The following is a 24,446-nucleotide window of genomic DNA, read 5'->3' as shown; positions in this document are numbered from 1 at the left end:
ACTATAACACTATCAATACAAAAAGTATTTAACTGATCAAATTACAGATTCAATAACAGTTGCTTAAAAAATATTGGTAGTTTCCCAAATAGTATCCACAAAATGCTCCTTCTGCTTGCGTTGCACTCCTAAAGTACGAAAATGCTATCCACAGATTTTAAAAGATTGAGATACTACATCTTTCAGATGTATCTTAAGTGGCTTACATGGGGCGCCATCTCTCGCAAGCTTTTGGAAGGGCAGCTGAAAGCTTTGGGGGCTCTCAGTGTGCCCCCACCCGCACAAAATACCGCAGCCCCAACCGAAGACAGGCGCCCGTCCCTAGAAAATACCAAATGGCCCCGCCGATGACTGATGACTGGCGCCCCAAAAGCTCCTCGCGCCAGCTTTGCCCGTCGATCGCGATCTGGTCCGAAAAGTGGAAACAAAGTGAAGATAAATTAATAAGCAATTAGCCAGTGCAAACAGACTGTTGTCAGTCGACCAGCCGCCTGGCAGACCAACCGAAGCAGCTGAGCAGATACAGATAGTGCCGCCTCCGCCCCGCGCCGCGTGGAACCAAAATAAACAGGCGTCGGTGGAGAAAGGAGAAAGGGGTGCAGAGCGGGGCTGTCGCGGGGGCGCGGGGCCAGCGGACAACGAGGCAGAAACAAAAGCACGAAACGGCGGACAGAACCAGTCGAAACAAAACAACAAACCGGAGCGGTCGCACTCGAAAAAGCGAAAAGCGAATAAAATTTATTTCTGTGCTCGCCCAGTGTGTGTGCGTGTGTGTGTGTGTGTGTGCGCGCGCGTGTGTGTCTTGTGTATATTTAAACAATATTTCAAAAAAAATCATACGCCAGACGAAAGGTGAAATACTGAAAAACGAAGATCGCCTCCGCCACAGCGAAGCGGAGCAGACAGATAAATAAAAACAGAATCCGAGACAAAAACAACGCGACTGTGACGCGGCCAGGTGCTGGAGGTCACTCGGCCCATTTCGCATAGTAGCACCACCACAGCCACCCCAGCCACCCCCCTTCCAAGCGCTTCCACTTCCAGTTCCAGTTCCAGCCGCCCGCGAACAGCACGCGCGATCTGGAAAAAAGAGTTATTGGAATACAAATACAACGGCAAACTCACGCGCCTCATCGCTCTTACTGCCCGCCCTCTCGACTGATAAACGTCAGTTGATAAACGCACACATCGCATCAGGGCAGCCGCGCGAGACAAACCATCCAATTATTCCAATAAAGCCAGCGCCAAGTGCGAATGCGCCCTCGATTTGTATGCCATCAGCAGCACTCGGTTGCCCACTGCCACTTCCATCCCCTCTCGCACTTCCAGACCCATTCCCACTTCCATCACCCGCCCAATCCGCACTCCCACTCGCCGCCACCCCCCCAGCACTTTTACTGCGCCACTGACGTCAGCCCGCGGCGTTATCGCGCTGCCAACATGGTGGTGGCCGAGGGAGTTATGGACTCCGGATCGGGGATCGGCGCGGGCGCGGGCGCGGGCGCGGGCGCGGGCATGGGCATGGGGTACTTCAACGAGACCCCGCTCTCCGAGCTGGGCGTCGAGACGCGCAACCAGCTGTCCCGCATGCTGAACCGCAAGAAGGTGCTGCGCTCCGAGGAGGGCTACCAGCGCGACTGGCGGGGCATCCTGGAGCTGGCCGAGCAGAAGGGCTTCGTCGAGGAGAACGCCAACAATCCCATGGAGCTGCTGCTGACCAGCTGGTGCCAGCGCAGCCCCAAGACCGCCAAGGTGGGCAACCTCGAGAAGTACCTGGGCATCATCGATCGGTGGGACGTCTGCGACGATATCCAGGAGAATCTGGGTGGGTACTCCAGCGGTTGTAGAGATAAATATGCGTATTCTGTAGTCTCTGGTACTGCATAGGTGAACTTCTTCCAGAGAGTTCCAGGCGGTCGGTATCTATAATTGTATTATCTATAGATTACTCTTTAACTAAGCGGTTCGTGTGTCTGGCGGAGTATTCTGATTATCATATATTCATTTTTAAACGATTTCTAGGGAATTGAAGAATAACAATCAATATTTTGAAGCCTAAGATTAGGGCCAACTTTTAGGTGTTATTACCAATTATAATGAACATATCTCTAAGAAGCTTAAAATTGTTGGTAACAGATCCACACAAAATGGTATAATATCAAAAATCTATTTAGCTATCATTTAAAAGATAAAAACTAAGCGTAGAAAAAGAAATCGGTTATTACAGATTGAAATATAAAACGTAAGGAAATAGAAAAATAACTATTATTATTTTAAAATAACTCCCTTAGACTGAGATATATATTCATATATTGTTAATAAAAATAATACAAATATTTTTATGAATTTTATTAATATTTTTATTGTGGATCTAAATGGTGTTTAAAATAATAATATCAATTTCTCGAAAGGCTTTTAGTGAAAGAGTTAGGAACTATCCTTTACAAAGCCCTATGAAAACTTGTCATAGAAAAAAACGGAAATAGATCATTTAAATATTATTTTATTTGCAATTAACAATAAAATTTGTTTATGGATTAGCTATTAGATTTATAGCCATTAATGATTGCCTTTAAGGGATGTTCTTAACGATATCGGTTGTATGCGGAACGTGTATATATTTAACTTATCTATGACGAGTATATCTAAAACAAACAAAGCTTATCAATGAATACATAAACGAATGGACAACAATGGCTATCAATAAATACATAAACCAATTGAGTTATGATGGATTCTAGATATGTAGTTACAAAAATAAAAGTCAACCACTTTTGATTGATTTTTGTTTATTTATTACTTTTAACAAAGGGTTTCCTTGTACTCGTAATACTTTTTATTATCCACTTAAAAAAACTGGTGTCATAAATGAAAATCTCCAGGCCATAATTTGTAAAATCCCTGCCACATGCATAAACAATTTAAGCCACAGTAAAATGTCTGTCATTAAGGAAAATTCTCTTATATTATTTTCACAAAGGGGATTCACCTGACAAAATTGGCCGTCATCCGTAAAAAGTCTCGGAGCAGACATTTTGTTTAGGAATATTTATTTGCATGGGGATATTTTTTGAATTTTTGTTTTGGTCAACTGTTTCTATGATTTCCTTGAACTCACTTTGTATTTAAAAACAAATTAAATAGCTTAGAAGGCCAAAGATAGATTTATCAAAAACATATTTATTTGACCACCCTAGGGCGAGTTTTTAATAATTTTAAATTATTACTGGTTGAATCTGGAAATTGTGTTTAATATATTGTGCAATTTGGACTCGGTTTCGACTCATAAACAGCATATAATGCTTAAAATTACGCCAGACTGTCGGGCATAGAAGCAGCTTGTTATTGTTGATTTCCAAGAAAACATGCTTCTGAATGCAGAAATATAAATTTTGTTTATCATTTTAGAATGGAAGACAGTACTAGAAATAAATATGTTATTTAGACGACTGGCAAGATCTTCTATAACAAAACATTTCAAATAGATATTATTAGCACAAGTTCCTAATACTTAACTCAGTTTAAATTTTCCAAATTAGCTTTAAAAAACTTGACTACATATTATTAATCATTTGATATACCCCTCCGACAGCCAAGGACACCCAGCGCTTCAATACAAAGCAGGAGCAGCGGCAGAACTCCTTGTTGGAGGCGTATCCCTCGCCGCCCAGCGACTGCCTGGAGACCAACAACAACTACAGCAGCAACAACAACGTCACAGTGGGCCAAAGTGTGCAGATCCTGAGCGAAGAGGACCAGAGATACGTGCAGATGGGCCAACCGCTGCCCAGATACAATGCCTGTGTCCTGTACGCCGAGGCAGACATCGATCATGCCACCGAGATCATGAACAATCTGGAGTCTGAGCGATACAATCTCAGGGTGAGTGGGATCTCTCGGATGCCTTTTGCTTCCAGCGAATAACCGATGAACATGCCATGACAGCTTTTCCTGCGCCATCGCGACATGCTAATGGGCGTTCCCTTCGAGCATGTCCAACTCTCGCACTTCATGGCCACCCGCTGCAACCACCTGATCGTCGTGCTCACAGAGGAGTTTCTTCGCAGTCCGGAGAACACGTACCTCGTGAACTTCACCCAGAAGATACAAATCGGTGAGTAGCCGCCACGCCGTTGGTGGTTCAGGGTTAGCAGACCACCTAACCAGTTGCCCGTTCTGTTTTCTCGCAGAGAACCACTCGCGCAAGATCATACCGATTCTGTACAAGCCGGATATGCACATACCCCAGACCCTGGGCATCTACACGCACATCAAGTACGCCGGGGACTCCAAGCTGTTCAACTTCTGGGACAAGCTGGCGCGGTCGCTGCACGATCTGGATGCCTGCTCTATCTACTCCACGCGACAGGTGCAAACGTAAGTGCTGATTCTGTATAAATCTGGGAGGAGGGAAGAAGTACTTTCAAGGTAGTGGATAAAAAAGGTTTACAAATTTATGCGATAAAAAAAAATAAACTAAGGTAAATTGTGTACTCACACAAGTTCTCGAATGTATACGAACTGCTTGTATACAAAATATATATGCGAATAACACATACCATATGAGCGATCAACCTTAGAACAATCAAGCAGGAATTTTTATTTAGTTTTACGGTTTAAAAAAACCGCTCGAGAAGTAATACACTGCGTATGCGTAATAAACTTGTAGTGAAAAGTTAAAAAAAATAGCTATTCGTTTATAATATAAAAATTCTGGTAGTAAAATTATATTATGGAAAATTATGCTTTGCCTTTTATAAGAACCAAATCGTTAAACTAAACTGAGACTCTTTTTAAATAGATAATCCCTCTCTTTATAATATAATAGAGTTATTCGTAGGATGATATAATGAAAAATGAGGGTGTCTGAGGGTATTAAGGGAACAGAATCCTAAAACTGAACCGATAAAAGAACCTTTGTATCATAAGTAACCTCTTCGTAATATAAAAAAGTTGGTAGTAAAGTAATATAATGAAAAATTAGGGTGTCTTATGGTATTAGAAGAAATAGATCCTAAAACTGAACCGATATGATTTCCAAAAATCTCTTATAACACTAAATATCTCCCTCTTTATAATACACAAGATTTGGAAGTTAGATTATATAATGAAAAACAAGGTTTACTTCTGAACCGAGAAGCTTTCCAAAAACCTTAATATCATCAGTAATGCTCATATTGCCTCCCCACAGACCCTCGCCGGTGGAGGAATCGGCTCCCCCGCGGGTGACCACGCCCAGCATTCGGATACAGATCAACGACAAGGACGTGACCGACCTGCCCAACTTCAAGGTGCCGGAGGCGGAGACCACAATCGTTTCGGTATCCGGCGACACCGGCTCCCCTCTGCCGGAGCACAAGCCGAAGAAGAAGGATCGTTTCCTGCGCAGGATCACGCACAGCTTCGCCAAGACGCCCAAGAACGAGGGCGGCAGTGCGAAGACCCTGCGCCACGCGCACTCCGTCAGCACCATCAACGTTACGGAGCGGGAGAGGACACTCAGCGCCAGCAGCTCCAACATCTCCACCACGTCGGAGAGCAAGAAGAGCTTCATCAAGTGGCAGCCGAACATCCTGAAGAAGGCCCTCTTCTCCCGGTCCAGCAACAAGCTGCAGACGCCGGGCTGAGGGATCCTAGCGATAGGATGGCCATTCATTCGCTTGACCCCTTGATTCCCAGTCGTGCGCCCAGTCTAGTGGCGGCCAAAAATGGTCGGCCCACGTCGTCACCCTCCACGCTTAGTGATAGTCCTTAGCCTAATCCCTATCGAAGTCAACTAACTTAATACACCTAGACGCACTTGTTAACTTACAGTACATAAGACAACAACGAATAAAGACAATACCACATATCAGCACAAATGTATCACAGGCACGCACAGAGCACCGAAGAGATGCGATATACGATATGATATACCATATGCACTATAACGAACGTGGATTTGATAAACAGACAAATTGAGGTTAAATGCGCGACACTGCTAATCGAAGTGCTCAATTAACTGTTAGTCACGCGTTCGATAAGTGACTTACTTAATTTAATTATCTCTGCGGCTGTGCTCGCAACTCAGAGCTCAGACCCCATGTGGGATGAGTAATGTCCATACGAGTATATAAACTATACGTATTACGAGTATTGCACATTGTAAATTGCTCAAGCAGTTCTAATAGGTATGTTTTGTTTGTTTTGGGTACCGCCTTGGTGCCAGTTCCCCCCTTGTGATTAGCTTTAAGGTTGCCGATTGCACACACTTAATAAAAAGCAAAGCAAAGATTATCAATACGGTGCAGATACGTAATCAACTAAAACAGAATGCCACAAGGCACCGACTCTTTTTCCTGAGGTACGGCGAGCCTTTGGACAGTGCGTTTCGCAAGCATAAGGGGTCAACAGCCGTGCTATGTTTAGGCATGCTATATTAAGCAGCCAAATAAAAACTTGCTCAATGTCGGTCGTCGATCGCCAGAACTTTGACCTTCGCGCCACGCGTCATTTATGGTTATGAAACGCACCGTAGCCGTGGGCCGGAAATGGGCGGCAATAAACTGCTCAGTGTTTGGCTCAATAATTTATTGTTGGATGTAGACAACCTTTAGTTCGATCTTGTTTAATAAACAGTGCAGTGGATGCGTGTGAATCCCCCCGCTATTTACATACATATTGAGTGGAATTGTTTATCAGGTTCGGTTCCGGTTAATCTACAAGACAGTTCGAATCGGTTTAAATTTTTGTATTTTTTTTGTTTTATTTATTTTCTGGTTTTTATTGTTTAAATCGTTTAATGTTTTAATAATAGCTCCTCGCTCTCATTCCTCACCTCGCCTCATCCTGCGCTTAATTTCGCTCTCTGTGTGTTACAATTTACACTGTGAACAAATTTGTTTTTTTTTCTTGTTAGCCTTACTGCTCCTGGCGACTTGAGCTTGTTGTTTAAACTTTGTTTTTCTCTTTTGTTTTTGTTTTGGTTTTGTTACTTTTAATTGAATTTATGCTTGGTTGTTTCTCTGCTCAATGTTGTTTTTTATGTGAGTGTGTGTATTTATATATATATCGATTTATATACGTTATTAATTTTAATCTGTCGTTTGTTATCCGCTTAGCTTGTTTTCCTTTGTTAGAGTTATTTTAATGATTTCATTATCGTTTAACAAAATTAATAAAAACAGTTTGTAATTTGTTTGCTCTTTGTTGTATGTATATGTAATTGATCAATTTATTCGTAATTCGCAATATTAAAACAATGTAACGCATGATGTTGCATCTTCTGCCTCGCCTCGCGCTCTATGAGTATTATTTGCAAATTGTTTCGTAGCTTAATTAATGCCTCTCCTTTGGGGATGTCTTACATTCGTTTCGACTTGTTATTCATCTTATAAATCTAACTGATTGCATTTACACAGAGTGTGTTTGACGACGAGTCTGAGTGGAGGGGCAGGGCGTGGGGCTCGAAGTGGAACTGGGCTCTGGACACTGGTAACTTGGATGGGTCTTGGACTCGTTTCGGGGACTCTTTTGGGGGATCGAACAAAACCTAACTAACTCAACCGGAACCAAGGGTCGTGTACGTGTAAGTCTGTCTGTTTGTTCTTTTAAAGCGTTATCTTCTATATTTAAGTGTTAACAATGATTATGATTATGGAAGTCAGCTGAAGAAGTCTGTATCGGTTTGGAAGTTGAGTTATCATCGTATTGCGAGTTCCCGTCTTATAACTATGTTACGCTGCTCTTGAATACGCTTAGGTGTTTTCGAAGTTCGAACTACCTTCCTCGATCTATCTGTAACTCGACTCCCCTCCCTCGTACTCCGTCCTTTAATCATACATACATACACATGGAGATATATTCATCGTCGTGTTTTGGGTCGCTCGCCGCCTTCGACTTACTAATAAATTAAAACAACGCTAATGAATTTGTTTTTCGCCTCGCTAATTGTGAATTCTCGTTTAACGTTCTTCCTCATCGCTTTGCTTCTCCTCGTCTCTTCTAGCTTTTCGTTTATTATCGTTATCAATCAATTATCAATTTCAATTTTCATTTATACATACTAGGTTCTCATTTAATTTTCTCGCATCAATGCTTTAGATTTGTGCCTTGGACAAACGTCTGTTAAAAATCGCTTTCTTTTTTTCCGCTTTTTATTTTCCGTGTTACACTAAAGTTAGTTTTCGGTTTTAGAGCGCCATACAGTATTGGCTGAGCTCAGCTTTGTTTAGGTTATTTAAACATTTTGCCTACTACTCAAGGTGTCTGAGGATCTGAGGGAGCAGCAGAAGCCAACAAAAGAAATTCCCATATATCTAATCCAGGACAAAATGATGGGCCACGTAGACCAGCTACGGGTGCTGTTAAAGTCCTAAAGGGACACCACAGATTTTTACATAGGTCTTAGAAAAGGTTCCTAAGTGGAAAAGAATACTAGCCAAAGTTAGGTTTAAATACATTTTAGAAATATCACTTGGGGAACGCCTTTTAAACTTTTTTATCAGATGAGATATTTGGAAAGGTTAAGAACTGTGTTTTAAAATTGTTAAAGTAAATGTACACTCTTTCTAAGCGGTCTATTAAAATATTATAGAATTTGTAAATTTAAATATTATAGTTAACTTTAAACGGAATATTAAGAATCTACTTTCTTAGCTGATTTTAAATTGAATTCTGCTAAATTGAATAACTCGTTGTACTTCAGAAGATAAATCGCTTGAGAGTCCTGTGTCCAGGAATCCCCAAACCTACTGCTCCCTCGATTTCCCCGATTGCTTGATACCCGTATGGAACAGTCGAGGTTCCGGAAGTTGAAAGTCTAAGCCAACGGATGCAGATGCAGATGCGAATGCTAATGGCGATGTTGGCAGTGTTTTCGCTTTTACGCATTTGTTCCAATTACAATTTCGATTGCGATCGTGTGATGTCGTGTTCTGATAGATACTCCCAATGGACCTACGGCTGATTTTGGAGGCCATGCGGGGGCGGTCTACATGTCTACTACACACACATTTTTTAGTCTGTTCGTCAGGCATTTTGCGAGCATCGATCATCGATCATCGATCGTCGATCGTCGAGCCTCGAGCATCTTGCTTATTGTTTCTATTCTCCGTGTTTAATTTTAACATTGTGCGCGATTTGTTGAACGTTTGACAACACTACAAATAACGGCAGTTTTACATGCTGATGATGCGGATGATCTGTGGGATGTATCTTTCTTTTATCGGGGGATAAATGCAACAACATTAACAAATAATAGGCTTTAAACCAGAGAGTTGCGCTATCCAGGAACTATACAAATGCTGGGGGTGTGGCGGGGGCAGATCGAAAAGCAAACTGAGGAACTCACTACATCATAGGAAACGAGAGACCGACTGAACCTATCAGTTAGAACCCGTCATCATTTACTTTTTTTCTGGCAACAACAATTTATAGTCTCTGTTATCTATATCTCTTTCACAACTTATAGTCTTTGGGTTTTAGATTAGATTTCCTGACTCGAGTGGCAGTCTGTGTGTGGGGCTATCCAACTAAATAAGGCTATTTTGGCACACAATCACAACGGAATACGAAACATCTATTGTACAACAACGATAATAACAACACAGGGTTCGGGTGGCTCTGGGGGATTGCAACTGATCTATGGGTTGATTTTTCGGGGAGTTCGAACTCGAAATTGTGTAAATTTGTTGAGCTGGCCATAAGTGGGGAGCGAGCTGTAGGGGCTAAATGCTCGGGTTTCGATAAGGTTGCTACTATGCTACAAGCCTGCCGCTTCACCGTGTACAACCAGCTGCACTCCATCGCTTGAAGTCGGTCCCCGTCTATGAGAATTCTGGCCTAAATGCTACAAAAAACGGCGTTAGCATGGTTCGCGCTTGCTGTGGGCTCGGGTGTGTGTGTCTCTGGGTGTGTGGCTGCTTTGCTTTCGCCTTTTTATAATTCACGTTTATGCTTACTTCACTATTGTACAATGTGCGACTTGCATTATTATATTCTCGTAATTATTTTATATAAGTATATATGTATATATGTATGCATGTTGGTGTGTGTGTGAGTCTGTTGTGTGAGTGTGTGTTGAGCTGCTGGGCTACTCCTATTTTTTGTTTTTTTTTCCATTTTTTCGTTTTTTGTTTCTGTAAAATGCGCTAGTTTATTGATACCTTCCGTGGCGCCCAACGTGGGACATTCGTGAACCTGTGGGTTTGCCCGTCTGCCCGTCGTTGGCACTCTAAATTCTGTCCTCCTCATCCTCCTCCTCCTCCTCCTCGACCTCCTCGCCGTTCTCCTCCAGCTCCTCCTTGTAGCCGGGGTGCTCGGAGATGGCATAGTAGTTGCCATTGTAAATGACGCCCAGTTCGCGCAGCGCATCGCCGCGTATTGTCGCCTTTATCGTCCAGTTGTAGCAATCATCCGACTCGGACTCGCGATCCAATCGCTCCACGTCGAGAATCTTGGAGTTGAGGCGTTCCAGTATGATGCCGATGTCCTTGATGCTAAGGTGGCGCTTCTGGTCCACCGACAGCTGGTCGATCAGCAGCAGAAACTTCTCCGTCGTCGTCTTGTCGTCCTCCATCACCGTGTTCTCCGTCTCGCTCTCGGAGCTATCCCGTTCGGGGGCGATGTCCAGGAAACGCACATGTCCCTTGGCGCCCGACGAACGACGCTGCATACTGCCGCTCCCCCCGCCGCTGCTGCCACTGCCGCCGAGCATAGGATCCATAACCGATGGTGCCGACTGCGGCTGGGGACTGCTGCTCCCATCCTGGATGGGCGACGTGGCCACGCTCTTGTGCACGGCGATCTTGCGCCCCTCCTCGTGCAGGGCACAGCAGTGGAAGTCGCACTCCGTGGTGCTGGGACTGCCCGCCCTGCTGGGCGTGTGGGCGTGGTGGGCGCACTCCGGCGTATGCACATGGACCGCTCCAACGCCCACGCCCACGTTGCTGTCGAAGGAGCTGCCCTGCTTGGAGAGCCGCCTGCTGCCGCCGGGTATCACAACTCCTGGCGGCAGGACAACGCCACCGGGATGGTATATGCTCGCCGGTCCATCGTCGCTGATCACCGTTATTTGGGGGCTGGCATAGCGCGGCTGGGAGGACTGCGATGACACCGACTTGTTGTCCAGCGAACTCTGCGCGGAGAGGCCCTTCTTCGAGGGCGAATACTTGTCGGACGACAGCAGACCGTTGCTGCTGCCCAGGCCGGAGCACATGCTCCCCACACCGCCGCCGGCGCCACCACTCCCTCCGCCGCCGCCTCCTCCACCCTGCCGCTGATCCCAGTGCAGAACCACCGTGACACGCCCTTTGTTATCCATGATCTTCCACGACGGTGTCTCATCATGCAACTCCAGCGCATGAATCGTCTCACAGACGATTTTCGGAATAGCTGATATGGCTGTGGGCGAAAAGATGGGATCAGTTCTGGTGTGTTGGTGGGGACTTTTAAGCTAGAATTCAGTACTGTTAGATCAATTAGTCAGCTGACGTAATTCTCACATCTTATGAGTGCTAATATTCTCATCTCCCAGTTAAGTATTCATAGGTCGACGTATTCTATCCTAACAAAGTTTATAAGCTTAATCTTGCTATTTTTTCGATAGTCTTCCATCTGCCCAAAGCATTTTAGTCTTTCTTTTTTTCTTTTATTATACCATTGGAACCAACACATGCCTAATTCGCAAAAACGTATTCTTCTTCAAACAAGAAGACCTTAGGAGAAGTCAATTCCTTTTGTAAAGCAATTGTTTAACTCTTTGTTTTTTACGTACAACGTTTTTTGTTTGCAATTAAATGTTCACAATGAAAACATTAATAGCTTTCTGAAGGGAATCGCATTAAAAGAATACTGCAATTTATTGTTTTTCAGATCTAATTTTGGAACAAGCGAAAATGTGTTTTAAAACAAGGGTACGAATTCAAGATCGTTGTTTAAATTTCCGTTGCCTTTAAATTAAACAAAATCAACAAACTATGCAAATTTAAAATAAATTTATAAACAATTGGCCCTGAAATAAAATGTTTAAACTACCGCCATGGAAATGTTTTTTGCTAAATTCCCAATTTGCTAGTACAAATTTCTAAAATTTAGTCATTTTTTCAGGTAAATTAAAAGAAAAAAATTGGCTTAAATAGAAGATCTTGTTTCTTGACATTCCCTGCAAACTAACCTTATTTACCATAAATAACTAAAAGAAAAACAATGGAAAGGGCATTTTTGTTGGACACACTAATATTTAGATTTCAAAAAGGTTTTTTTTTAAGTACGCTTTTTAACATTTTGCATTAAAACCAGTTTTAAGGCTTACAAAATTTTTTAAGTGTGCATCGAATAATTTACTATTTCCCTAGTAATAAAAAACTCTAATTTATCTGCGGATGATTGAAGTAAACATAATATTCAAATGTATCTGTAGGGAATATACGATTCCCAGCTAGTTGATTTAGATTTCCTCTAAGCACTGTACTGTATAAATACTATATCATATTCGGTTTCCAGCTGGCTAATAGACATTTCCCGTGAACAGTACTGATCTCCAGCTCCAGAGAGCATATAGCTAGACCCACCAGCCTTTATGACATCGACGCCAGTGGGATACCAGCGCTCGCCCTGCCTCAACAGCAGCAGCACCGTATTGTTGGCCAGGGTGCGAAAGTATTCGCCATCCTCGATTTGGGTTCCATCACACTCCAGAACAACGCGCACCGGTTCTGAAGCAGGAACCCCCAGCTTATCCTTGCCGCGGACCAAGAGCTCCTCGAAGGTCCCAACTACGACGCCCTTGCGCACATTCCGCCAGCTGTCCCAGATTTTCAGTGGTCTCTTGCCGCGAGACTCCTGCGAAGAGAAATTTGGATTAGCTGGGTTTTACGAATTACTATTCTATGCGCTGACGGAGGGGAAAGTGAAAGGCGATGGCATGGGGGGATAATGCTAAGGGGGCATGAGGGATGTGGGATGTGCGATGTGCGATGCAGGATGGGCGTGACACCTGTGAAACGCTGCGCACGAAAAACTGACAAGTGGGTGTGGCAGCAGGCCCGGGCTGTGTCATAATTTCCTCAGCCCGCTAATTGGGCTTCTCGGGCTTTAAAAAGGGCGCAAATGTCAAGGCCACAACGAGCTATAACGCCAATTAAATATAGAAAAGGTTCAAGAAATAATATAAAATCAGGTAGCAAACCCTATATAAGGAAAGACCCGAGAGAAGCCTTTACCTACGATTGAGGAAAAAGCGTTTTAAAGGCCCAAAGAAAAGTGAAAACGAATCCTTTTGGCTAACAGCGCTCACAGCTGTTGGCTAACAGTTGCAGGCCACGAGAACAACAACAACGGCCAGCCGAGCAGGACGAAAGCTGCAATGTTTAATGTATTGCAAGGACATGAGTGAGGCGCTCCAGTGACCCAGTAACGAGTGCAGCACACGAGCCAAATACAAATATCTCTCTTCGGCCCACCCTGCCCCTGCAGCCCCCAGCCTCCGCCCGCCCGCTCACCCCAAAATAAAATGTTTGAAAAATTACAAAAAATTCATGTTGACATTTTGCTTATTCCTCCACACCGAAAACAAGCAGAAAACTTTTCATAAAATATTTCATTTCGTTCGCTCGCTGTTTTGTGTGCTCCCCTCTCGGTGGCAGTCACTGCGCTCTGATTTTTTCGCCTTTGGGATAGGTCAGTTGCTGCGCCCCCCACGCCATATGGCATTGTGGGTGGCAAATGGGGGCGAGGTGGGAGGCATTGGTTGGCTATTATAAATTCTAAAATTAATAATTGCACAAAGGTGCAAGAAGCACGGCTTCTGGAATACTTCTGGAAATTAAATTTGTTATTTTGTGCTTAAGACGGTGGTAGGAGACCAATTTTTTTCTTTTATCAGCTGATTATTATTTTAAACAGCTTTAAATTTAAACTATTATATAACCAGAAATAGTTTTAGCAAGCCCAACAAACCCCTTAAAAAATATCTATAAATCGTAAAAAAAAATTTAATACAAAAAAATTGCCTAATGAATTGAAATCATTAAAGGGAAATTTTTTTTATAAATTGTTGGTATGGCAATACTTTAAAGACACACGGGAAAGTTAAGCCTGGTAATGGTATAATAACTTAAGTAGATCCTAATGTTGTAAGATTTTATCGGAAAACAGCGAACGGATGCGAACCTGGGACCCAGTCACCTGACAGCTAAATAAACGCCGACTGAATGTGGTTGAACGATGATAAATGTCTTGTGATAGGGCAGAACTATTACCATTGCGGACAGTCCGCCGTTTGTGGCCGACGAGGGCCCCGTTGTGATGGCCCCACCGGCCACTCCGCCCCCACCCGCCGCCGCGGCAGAGGCAGCAACGCCCTGCGTGGCCTGGGCCGCCGCCGCAGCTGCGGCTGCCACTTGTCTGATGCTCAGACAGTTGCAGAGCGGCTTCGTCACGCCCAGCGTGCACAGGGCGTTGGACCACATGGTGGCGCTGGTGGTGCTGTTGGTGGTGCTGCTGCTGCCAGCCACTTTTAGGCCGAATCTGCACTACTTCTGCCTGGCAATTGTGGGCCCCTTTGCTCCCCAAGGTCGTCTTACACTTGGAGCTCCAGGCTCCAGAAATCCATGTTTGTTTCTCAAAATCAGTTATATAAACGCGCGCTGTACGCTTTGTAGAAAACCGTTTTCGAATACTTCTTCTTTTTTTACCAAAAGTTTTACAAAATATTAAAGCTTATTGCTTATTGTTCGAGTGTGTTAAATGCCTTGCGTTTTTAGGGGGGGAGGAAATTCGTTATTACAAAAATTGTTAAGGGGCTCACGAAAAAAAATATTGCACTTTGGCACAAAATGTTGTTTGTGGTAAAAAGGGTTGCTCTCGTACACTTAATTTTCGTATATTAAGTTTGTTGTAAAAACTTGCAGAGCAGATGTGCCTCAAATTTCGCTTTTCACTGCTCGTACTTCGCATTCGCATTCGTACTCGTATTTTTAGGGCAGGTCAGGGCGGGTTGACCTTCGCACTTTCACTTTACGGATACTACGCGCCTGCAGCGCCCGTTTTGCCCGTGAAACCGCCGAGTTTTCGTTTTCATCAAACGCGCTGCTGCTGCCTCAGCTATGGAGCCTTAGTTACAATTATTATTTAGAACTTTACTTTTTATGTAGAAAAACGCTGGATTTTGGTTTAGTCCACACCCAGTTAGAAAGCGTGGTGTTTCCACTGCGGGCAGCAGCCGTTTCCTTCGCTGCCTGTGTGCCTGGCAGCCTGGCAGAGCAAACTGTGAGTTTTTCCCGATGAGATGAGATGCTGCATCGGAATTCACTACGCCTTTTGGGGCTGGGTGCGTTTTTGCAGCGCTTTAACAGCGCTTTGCACTGAGAACGGGGCATAAGCGCGAGAGAAGTGCAGTGAGAACGAGGTGAAATGCAGCGCGAAGCTTTGCGGGTGCGACAGAGATGGCTGGATAGAGTGGGGAAAACGCCGTTACTACTATCTAGTTCATTTAAGAGGGCGCCCCCCCCCCCCCCCCCCCTCACACATCCACAAGCACTGAGCTCCCTAACTATATTTTAGTCTCATTTTATTTATCCCACTATCAGTACTTTAAGCCTTTCCCGTTTGAAATTTCTCTGTTTGAACAGTTAACATTGTTTGACCGTGCTTTGGCCTACATTTGCCTCAATGTGATATAATCAGGACGCCAAGGCGCGCGCACCTTCTGCCCAACGAATCGCTCTACAAGTATTCCTCAGGATCCCAAGCATTTGATGTTGTCAATATTTACAACCCAATCAATGCCGATCAATTAACAGTTACCTTTGGCTTGTTTGTGCTTGGGAAATAGAGAGCTTTTGAAGGGTCATAGCACGCTTAACATTTAAGCTGTAACATTAAACATTTAGGTCTTTTAATAAAAATAATAAGAGAGGGAGGGGGAGAGAGATGCAATTTTAAATGAAGCTCTCTCTCTCTCCCTCTCTTCTCTGGAAAAAGCACTGCCAGCTGTGTATGTTAAAGGGTAACAGAGCTCCGAAATAACTGTAACTGCTGCTGGCCGAGATTCTTAGTTGCAAGAAGAAGCAGCGACATTCTCGTTTTGTTTATGCTAAATAATGCCAGATCAACTGCCAACTAAAAGCAATCTCCGCTGCATTTTATCAGCTTTTAAGGGAATTCCTAAGCTTGGGGAATCTGCAAGTATTTCTTTTTTTTCGGCGACATGCTCTCAAAGCAACAATTTTGGACAAGCCAGAGAGAAAAATTCCTTTCAGAGGGGGTGGAAGAAGAGGAAGAACAACAACAGTTGCAGCTGCACGTGGAGCGGGGGGTGGAGGGAGGGGGGCCAGGAGGGCGTTGGGGGAGTGGCACATCTGTGAGGCGTAAGTATTACCTCAGTTATTTGGGTCAAAGCTATTCACTCACCCGCAAAGCAAAACGAAACGAAGGAACTGCATAAAACATGCTTAAACACACACACACACACATGCAGAACGGGAGCTTGGGGGACACGCACACAAAGAGACTAATGCGGGCCACAGGCTTAATAGGTTCCTCTAGCGGATGCGGAGCATCCGCAGCGATACGCCTTGCTGGATACACTCGCAAAGGTTGTCATATGAAAAATTCAAATAGATACAGCGGAGCCTCCGTAGCCTAAGCCAGGCATAGCTATTTCATTAAAGCTACAGTGCGCGCTCCCCAAGGTGGACGCTCTGATTGGTTAACATTTTAATAACTCAATATATAATGGTTGCCAGAAGTTCCAAGTATATTTCTGCTCGTTATAAAACTAATCAACAAAAACGATTAAAAAATAAATGGTTCTCCATAATTAACTTAAAAATAGTGTTGTCAGCACAGTGGGCTTTTGGGGGTGTCACAAAAACCTTTTCCTACCAAAATACGTTATGTTTCTTACGTACATCAATACACTAAACCAACCGAGTTTGTTTGGAAGAGATTTCTGTGACACCTCAGTATATGCTTTAGAGTTCTAGGTTTTTTTTCTAAAGAACCTTTTCCTTAAAGTCTTCTAAAATAAAATATTATATGGAGATTGATTAGAAATCTAGCGATTTACACAGAAATCTTCTTGGACGGCATTTAGGCAACTTTTTTATTGATGCAAGTAGAAACTGAACCCCAATTTCGCCCTACAACATTTTTAAGTCACCTCAAACATTAATAAAAACTTAATATCAAATTTATTTTATATACGGAAGTCAGGCTATAGGTTTTTTTTCGCACATTTGGGGGTGTCGAGGAAATTTATTTAAACTGAATTCGGTTGGAACTCGAACGTACATCAATAGGAGTTACAACCGTGTTTGTTTAAGCGACATCTCTGTAATAACTTTCATTAAAAGGTAAATTGCGCTACCACAGAAATCGCTAAATATGTTTATGGATGGAAGACATTCAGCGGAATTTAGAAATATCTTCGGTCAAAGCTCTTACGTACATCAACACAACTTAGAACCAATCAGATTTCTCTGTCTCTAAATTTGCTTGTGGGGTTTTTTTTTATATGACTCACAATATAAACTATATGTTAGTGAAAGATGGCCGATAGCAAGTAGATATTAAGTTAATCGGTTAACAGTTAACCGTAGTAGTGTTGGGCAAGGTCCGTGAGAGATGTTTCGAAATATGAATGATGATGACAAAGTGAGAACAGCTGATTTTGGCGGATGCACTTTCGATACGCTTGCGATCGGGAAAATCGAAACGGTTATTGGGCCGCAGTTGCCGGCTTTGCTTTCAGCACGTTTGCACTTACCTCTCTGGCCATTACGACATGTTATCACCAGCGGCGCCCGCTTAGAGGGTCTGCCATTTGCTCAGCGGCAACCACCACAACAACAACAACAACAGCACCAGAAGCTCCGCAGCAAGAGAGGAAGTGGGAGAAGCAACAACAAAGCTTACGCTTTTCGCGATACGAGAGCGTACGTACGCAGGGATGTAGTAGGTGTGTATGTGTGTAGGCGGCAAACGGGATAAGCGGAGAGACAGAGAGAGCACGAGTGTGGGAGGTGGAGGTGGGGTGCGTGTGAGTGCTTCAAAAATTCTCTACTACACGTTTATTTTCAATCTTCTCTTCCCGCACATTTCTCCAACGCGCCGATGCTGCTACGTTCTTCTTCTTGCCCTTCTGTCCTGTCCTTTCGCTTAGTTTCCCTTCCTCTCCTCTCCTATCCTCTTCCTCACCTCCTGCGTGGGTACGTGTGTGTGCGGGTGTGTGTGTGTGTAGGTGTGTATCGGAATTCGCTTGGGTGGCTGGATTAAGCCAGGTTGGATTTGTTTAAACAATTAGCATACATCTCTAGTGGGCAATTTGTTACGGCGACTTGTCTCTACCTACGCCCACTTTTATAGGTGCGGCTGTTGGTCAGGACTCGCTGTTTGGCAGTGGTAGTGGTGGTGTGCGGTGTGTGTCTGTGTGCGTGCGAGAGAGCGCATTGGAGTACCGTTATCGCTGGCGGAGCCACATTTTCCTATTTGACATACACTTTTTTGTTGCGATTTTCGCCAATTTTTGCGGCACACGCGTTTCGTTGTTTTTGTTTTTGCTTCTTTTTCCTGGATATAGTTTAACTTTCTTATCCTTGAAAGCTTTCCGTTAACCGTTTTTTCTCTTATCGCTTGGTGTGTATCGCACACACGCCTTTGCTTCACATACGCTCTAGTTTTTGGCAGTTGTTTGCTTGTCCAGTTCAGTCCGTTTGACCACTGGGATTTGTTGTGTTGGCGACTAACGAGTTCTTTTTGTGCGAAAACAATAACATTTAATTCAATTTTGAGAACAAATCTCCCTTCACTTAACCGGATTTTTTGCAAACTCAACCACCCGATATCGATTGACTGGACAGCTTCAACCACCTGATATCGATTGACTACACAAATTGAAACACTATGTATTGGTTGATCTGTTTTAACGTTTGGATATTTCTTTAACTAAAAACAAATGCAATGCAAATCAATTTTATTTTCAACAGCACTTGAATTGCATATCGTTATCGGAGCAGCAGCTTTTACTTGTGGTATTTTTGCAGCATACTTTTGGGAGGTTCAGAAAACGCGTGCTGGAAGATACTAACGGGGGCTGCCAACTTGATTTGGTAGAAAGTTATCGATATTTTATTTGTAAGGGCTGTGTGTAATTATTAATTGTTAAAACCTTTCCTATAAGATCTTGTTATCATCTTAAGAAACTTTCTTTTAAAATATAAATTTTTATAGTTTATTTTGTTATTTTAATACTTTAAATTTAATATTTTGTTTACTTTTGCTTTGTAAATTGAAACCATTCAAAACCAATCAAACTTTCGGTATTTCAATTAAAATACCAAAAAGTGTGACCATTTTGCTTGTTGCTTCCCTGGACGCATTTCTACCTCATCGCACTGCATTGCATTTGAAACCGAAAAGTGTTTATTTTTCGGAAAAAGATAGTTTTCGGAAGATTCTTTTTACTCTGCAAAGTTTTTGTTTTTCTAGTATGAATTATATCGCGTTTCCATCTTCCAAAGTCACTAAGCAGTGACTTGGCGATAGTTTTCCCATCGAATTGCTTGCAGGGAGTCCAGCGAAAAACAGCGGCAGCCGCCACTGTGTATAATTTTTGACAGCTAAACAACCATCAAAAAGTGGCTTAAACTAAAGACGCTCGACTAACTAAAACTCCAGACGGGACTCAACATGGACGACATAAGGAGCAGCATGGATAATATGTTGGCCCGCTTCAACGACGACATCACCCACTCGGCGCCCAAGAAGCTGCTCTTCAACCGGCTTTCCGCCTCTTTCAGCGACAACTTAGTGCCCAGTAAGTGTTTTTTGTGTTTAATAACAAATGAAGACCCTTTAACTGACAAAAATCCATACCGACAGCCCCCAAGAAGCGCCGCATGGGGCAGGAGTCGCCGAATCGCAGCCTGAACGACAGTTCCGCCTCCCTGAACAGCTCCTCCACCGATCCCTTCGGCTCCTGGCAGAGCAGCAAACTGCGCACCGATCTGATCGAAACCAAGGCCATTGTCATCCAGTTGCGCAACGAGATCGAGCAGAAGACCCGGGAGCACCGGCAGGCCATGATGCTGGCGGAGAACAAAAGCTTCGCCTTGAAGGAGCAGTGCGACACCACCAGCAAGAAGTACTTGGACCTCCAGAGGGACTTCGAGATGATGCGGAAACGGGAGCTGGCCCTCAAGGATGAGGCCAGTCAAGCCACCACGAAGTTGGCCCAGCTCGAGCTCAAGTACGACGAGGCCATGACCAAGCTGCAGAGGGAGAAGTACGTGCAGGTGGAGGATGCCCGCGATGTCCAGCTGTGCATCAGCAATGAGCTGAGCGAGTATCGCCGCATGGCCCAGCGGGCCGACCTCGAGCTACAGTCCACGCGCAATGAACTGGAGCGACTGCGCCGACGCCACGAGGAGCTGAAGGCCAGGTTCTCCGGCTACGATGAGATGCGCGGCGACTATGAGAAGCAGACGCAGAGCCTGAAGGTGGCCAACGATCGCATCCGGGAGCTGGAGTTCGAGATTCAGTCGTACAGCGACTGGAAGGAGGTGACCAAGGCCTCGCAGGAGCGCTTGGCCAGCATTCCGGATCTGATGGCCGAGGTGGAGCGCCTGCGTAGCCACAACAAGCACTTGAACACTCTGATTGGCGACAAGTTGCTGCTGGAGGAACAGGTGCACGACTACAAGACGCGACTGGACCGGGAGGAGGGTGCTCGGGCGGAGGCCGCATCCCTGCAGGTGAAGCTCACGCATGTGGAGCAGGAACTCAAGGAGTGGGTCAAGGTGGCTCAGGATCACTGCCTGGCCAACACCCTGGTCAGCCCGATGGCCCTGCGCTCGCGCATAGAGCAGCTGCTGAAGGAGGACATCATCAATGTGGCGGAGAAGACCTCCTCCGCCTCGGACACCAAACATTTGCAGGTAGGTTTCGCCTCCCCCTATGGAAATCTTTATCTAATTGATTTTCCTAGACTTCAGTGCGGGATCTGGAGCAGAAGTGCGCCATCTACTTGAAGAACATCGAGGATCTGAACATCGGACTGAAACGCCACAAGAACTTCAAGGAGCGGCTGCAGCGCAAGCTGATAACCGTGTCCAAGGAGCGCGACTTCTACAAGCAGCTGGTTGAGAACTTCGACAAGGACATGACCATGAGCAATGCCAGTGTGGCGGACATGACGCAGGACATGCAGGTGCGGTACCGCGTGGAGGTGCTCGAGAGGACTGTGACCGGCTACAAGGACATGTGCGCCACCTTGGAGCGCGAGATTCAGGCCATGCGCCAGCAGGAGCAGCTGGCCGAACCAGCTGGTGAGGGCTACGATAGCGTGAAAAAGGAACTGGACACGCTGCGACTGGAGAACGAACGCTTGCGCCGCCGCAAGGAGGAGCTGGAGCTGGAGATGATGCACCGCTGCCTGCGCGGCGACTTCAACATGAAGGACTTCAAGGTGGTGCATCTCAGCGAGAATCCCGCTGCCGAGGCCTACGAGTCCAGCAAGAACATGATGGAAAAGCTGCAGGCGGAGATTGAGCGTCTGAAGAGGCGCAACAAGAAGCTGGAGGACGACGAGACGCAGCGCTTGAACGAGACCACCAGCACGGGCGGCATGACCATGAACTTCAAGGAGCTTAACCAGCTGCGCGCGGAATTGGAATCGGCCAATGGCAAGATGCGCAAGATGAAGGATTGCTTCAAGGCGGCCCGCGAGGAGTTCCGCGATGTGTGCTACATGCTACTGGGCTACAGGATCGACCGCATTGGCGCCAACAGCAACTACCGGTGGGTATCTCATACACTTCTCTTTCCTTCAATCTCTTATCTTAATATATTTCGCTTGCAGCATTTCCAGCATGTTTGCCGAGGGTCCGGACGACTATCTGGACATCAGCCTCAATGAGTCCAACTGTTTGGCATTGCTGGAGTCGCCCTACTCACATACATTCAATCCGCCCATCGATCAGCAGCTGGCCGCCACTAACTTCCCCGCATTCTTCTCCACTCTCACGCTGGAACTGTTCCAAAGGTCCACCGTGACCTAGAGAAGCATTATTTTAATTGTAGCCTAAGTAAGCCGAGTGTGGAGGCAACCAATTTAATTCTTGTCAGCAGATATACGAATGATTTTAATTATTAACTTAAAGCTGCCCCACAGACTGTATTCGAGTGCGAAAATAATAATATTCTTCTACAAATTTTGAACCACTAATTAAAGGCATAGTACAGAGATTTATTTATGGATAGATATAGATTATAGTAATGCACAATACAAGTTGGAATAATAGCCTCTCCACTAGGTGGAGGTCAGGATGTGGGCCACCTGCTCGGGCGTCCTGTGCAGCAGCTGCTCCGGCTGCTCGAAGCCGTTGGCCGGATCATGGACGCGCTCGTAGATCTGCTTGTAGATGGCCACAATCACGTTGAAGGAGCGCTTTTGAACTGCCGCCCGATGGCTGCTGGACATGATGAGCTGCACCTGCGGCAGGAGCAGCACATCGGGCAGTTCCAGAAAGGCGTCCATCTTGGACATGAAGATCTTCAGCAGATTCGTCTCTATTTTCGACTGGTTGCTCTGCAGGATGGCGTAGATGGGACCCAGATTCAGGTTGGCCACCAGCGATGAGGCCTGCTCGGAGGTTAGGGTGTCCAGTTGGGCGTCCGACTGAGCCTGCAGTCGCTCCACGCGCTCATCCATGTACTCGTAGACAGCCAGCGAGCTCTGCATGTGATGAAGACAGTTTAGAAGGTAGACGCCCATGTCCACGGTGGGCAGATGGGCGGCACTCTCCTGCACGGACTGCAGCAGGGGGTCTATCACGCAGCTCACGATCTTGGTGATGTCCGCCTGCCGGCCATCGACCATGGTGGCCACCGAAAGGATCTCCTTGAGCATGTTTAGCAAGCGGGCCACACTTGGCGGCGGTATGAGGTCCCTTTGAGGCGGTTCCAGGGCCAGACCCGATCCTCCAGAGGGTCGCTGCAGAACGCTTCTCACCTGGGCGGCCAGGGCTCCCAGGTAAATCTGCTCGCTGCTCTTCTGAAGCTCCACCAGACACTCCTCCAGACTGCCGCCCTGCACCACCTGGCGCATTATCTGCTGGTAGAAGCGCAGCAGATTGGAAATGGTAAACAGCACGATGGTGTCCTTCTCCGCCTGCAATATAGTCTCCACGCGCACCTTGAGAGGATGGCACACACCATCGGCTACGTAGCCCAAGGCGTTTTGTAGCTGGTCGGAAATATCTGGTTGGGAAGAGAGCTTACTAAGAAAGGATGAAACCAAGAAGCTTTCACCAAACTTACCCTGCTTATCGCACTTTTTGAACAGCAACGACAGGTTCTCCTTCTCCGTGGGAATGCTTTGGTGCAGCCAGGCAAACATATCGCCAATGTAACGCTTGGGATCATGGGCATGCAGCTCAATGGGCTTGGGATTACCACCGGGTCCGCCTTCGGTGAGGGCCTCGATGAACTGGCGCACTAGGACAGCCCTTCTCGCAATGGCATACTCGTCAATAACGTATCTACAAGGGGATTTCTTGAATTAGTGGAAAAGGAAACCCAATGCAATAACCCACTTGAAGAGCACTGGACGGTCCTGCAGCCGGCTCATGGCTTCCACAATCAGGGGACCGATCTCGTTGTTCTCCAAGCTGCGACAGTGGTTCTGGGTCCAGCGGTAGAGTCGCTCCAGAGCGCCCTCCTGATGCAACGTCATCTCCTCCATGATGTCCAGGGCGGCTGTTTGGTAGCCACACTGCATCAGCAGTCGGCAGTCGGCGTGGATGCTCTGGACCCGATCTAGAACACGGAAAAAGTCCGCCACAATGGGTGCGTCCTTGGCGGCGCCGTAGAGCAACTGGTGCTCCGCAGCGCTCAACTGAAAGCGGGCTAAAAAGGCCTGGGCAATCTGCTGATGGACCTCCAAGCGATCCCTTTCCCGCTGCATGGTGTTTGTCTGCTCTATCAGATCTTTGGTGAGCGCCTTCGAGGTCTCCAGGTCCGATTTCATGGTCTCCACTGACGTGGCCATGGTGTCCAGATCTTCGCAGACGGCGTCCAGGGAGAGCTTCACCTCGCGGAAGGCCTTCAGGAAGTTCTCGTTGATGCCCACGGAGCGGTGCTCGATCTGGCTGCGCAGGTTCCTGCGGTTCTGCAGGGTGTTCTCCGTGAAGAAGGTGGACAGGCCACTCAGGGCGTCCAAGGTGTCCTATGGCGATAAGGGGTTTACTGGTCAGTGGATGGACCTGGCAGCTTTGTGGGACTCACCTTGTCAGATTCCAGGCGCGCCTCCAGGATCTTGTTGACCCTTTTCTGGATCCTGTCCAGCTCCTCCGGTTTTTCCTTCGTCGAGATCATCTTTAATACCAAAACATTGAAAAACATACGTTGCTGAGGAAATACCACAGAAATACCATTGTTGGCATACCAAACGGCCACTTTGTTTG

General features: G+C 45.8%; 4 protein-coding genes across 5 annotated transcripts; 2 read left to right on the top strand and 2 right to left on the bottom strand.

Moving 5' to 3' along the window:
- Positions 1-391: 391 nt before the first annotated feature.
- LOC108036609 (myeloid differentiation primary response protein MyD88) lies at positions 392-6,280 on the top strand. The gene is made up of 5 exons (XM_017112871.3): positions 392-1,825; positions 3,593-3,882; positions 3,946-4,114; positions 4,191-4,377; positions 5,192-6,280. Exons 1-5 carry the CDS (start codon positions 1,255-1,257, stop codon positions 5,625-5,627), a joined length of 1,653 nt encoding a protein of 550 aa, XP_016968360.3. The 5' UTR covers positions 392-1,254; the 3' UTR covers positions 5,628-6,280.
- A 656-nt stretch (positions 6,281-6,936) lies between these two features.
- Positions 6,937-18,990, bottom strand: LOC108036480 (uncharacterized). Of its 2 annotated transcripts, none has more exons than XM_017112660.3 (3): positions 17,750-18,990; positions 12,552-12,822; positions 6,937-11,382 (listed from the first exon to the last, which is right to left on the bottom strand). In XM_017112660.3, exons 1-3 carry the CDS (start codon positions 17,759-17,761, stop codon positions 10,214-10,216), a joined length of 1,452 nt encoding a protein of 483 aa, XP_016968149.1. In that variant the 5' UTR covers positions 17,762-18,990; the 3' UTR covers positions 6,937-10,213. The 2 variants fall into 2 exon arrangements, with proteins under 2 accessions (XP_016968149.1, XP_050744255.1); XM_050888298.1 differs by lacking the exon at positions 17,750-18,990 and adding an exon at positions 14,241-15,229.
- Positions 18,991-19,449: 459 nt separating this feature from the next.
- Positions 19,450-22,227, top strand: LOC108036565 (mitotic spindle assembly checkpoint protein MAD1). Its single transcript, XM_017112813.3, has 4 exons — positions 19,450-19,798; positions 19,864-20,918; positions 20,969-21,780; positions 21,842-22,227. Exons 1-4 carry the CDS (start codon positions 19,672-19,674, stop codon positions 22,038-22,040), a joined length of 2,193 nt encoding a protein of 730 aa, XP_016968302.1. The 5' UTR covers positions 19,450-19,671; the 3' UTR covers positions 22,041-22,227.
- LOC108036567 (conserved oligomeric Golgi complex subunit 6) lies at positions 22,208-24,395 on the bottom strand. The gene is made up of 4 exons (XM_017112814.3): positions 24,268-24,395; positions 23,577-24,208; positions 23,302-23,522; positions 22,208-23,241 (listed from the first exon to the last, which is right to left on the bottom strand). The coding sequence occupies exons 1-4, from the start codon at positions 24,382-24,384 to the stop codon at positions 22,292-22,294; spliced, it is 1,920 nt and encodes a 639-aa protein (XP_016968303.2). The 5' UTR covers positions 24,385-24,395; the 3' UTR covers positions 22,208-22,291.
- Positions 24,396-24,446: the final 51 nt, after the last annotated feature.

Source organism: Drosophila biarmipes, chromosome 2R, assembly GCF_025231255.1.
Source record: "Drosophila biarmipes strain raj3 chromosome 2R, RU_DBia_V1.1, whole genome shotgun sequence".
Lineage (NCBI taxonomy): Eukaryota > Metazoa > Arthropoda > Insecta > Diptera > Drosophilidae > Drosophila > Drosophila biarmipes.
This window is presented reverse-complemented; position numbering and strand designations above follow the sequence as displayed.

What these genes read in the sequence shown, in the direction of transcription:
- LOC108036609 (XM_017112871.3), top strand. Translation starts at nt 1,255, where the DNA reads ATGCGCCCTCGATTTGTATGCCATCAGCAGCACTCGGTTGCCCACTGC. An exon ending in CTGAGCGATACAATCTCAGG is followed by an intron (nt 3,883 to 3,945) that starts GTGAGTGGGATC and finishes ATGCCATGACAG; the next exon opens with CTTTTCCTGCGCCATCGCGA. An exon ending in TCCACGCGACAGGTGCAAAC is followed by an intron (nt 4,378 to 5,191) that starts GTAAGTGCTGAT and finishes GCCTCCCCACAG; the next exon opens with ACCCTCGCCGGTGGAGGAAT.
- LOC108036480 (XM_050888298.1), bottom strand. Translation starts at nt 14,450, where the DNA reads ATGTGGTCCAACGCCCTGTGCACGCTGGGCGTGACGAAGCCGCTCTGC. An exon ending in ACGGCGGACTGTCCGCAATG is followed by an intron (nt 12,823 to 14,240) that starts GTAATAGTTCTG and finishes TTCTCTTCGCAG; the next exon opens with GAGTCTCGCGGCAAGAGACC. An exon ending in CGTCGATGTCATAAAGGCTG is followed by an intron (nt 11,383 to 12,551) that starts GTGGGTCTAGCT and finishes TTTCGCCCACAG; the next exon opens with CCATATCAGCTATTCCGAAA.
- LOC108036565 (XM_017112813.3), top strand. Translation starts at nt 19,672, where the DNA reads ATGGACGACATAAGGAGCAGCATGGATAATATGTTGGCCCGCTTCAAC. An exon ending in CGGACACCAAACATTTGCAG is followed by an intron (nt 20,919 to 20,968) that starts GTAGGTTTCGCC and finishes TGATTTTCCTAG; the next exon opens with ACTTCAGTGCGGGATCTGGA. An exon ending in GGCGCCAACAGCAACTACCG is followed by an intron (nt 21,781 to 21,841) that starts GTGGGTATCTCA and finishes TTTCGCTTGCAG; the next exon opens with CATTTCCAGCATGTTTGCCG.
- LOC108036567 (XM_017112814.3), bottom strand. Translation starts at nt 24,384, where the DNA reads ATGTTTTTCAATGTTTTGGTATTAAAGATGATCTCGACGAAGGAAAAA. An exon ending in GACCGTCCAGTGCTCTTCAA is followed by an intron (nt 23,523 to 23,576) that starts GTGGGTTATTGC and finishes ATCCCCTTGTAG; the next exon opens with ATACGTTATTGACGAGTATG. An exon ending in CAAAAAGTGCGATAAGCAGG is followed by an intron (nt 23,242 to 23,301) that starts GTAAGTTTGGTG and finishes CTTCCCAACCAG; the next exon opens with ATATTTCCGACCAGCTACAA.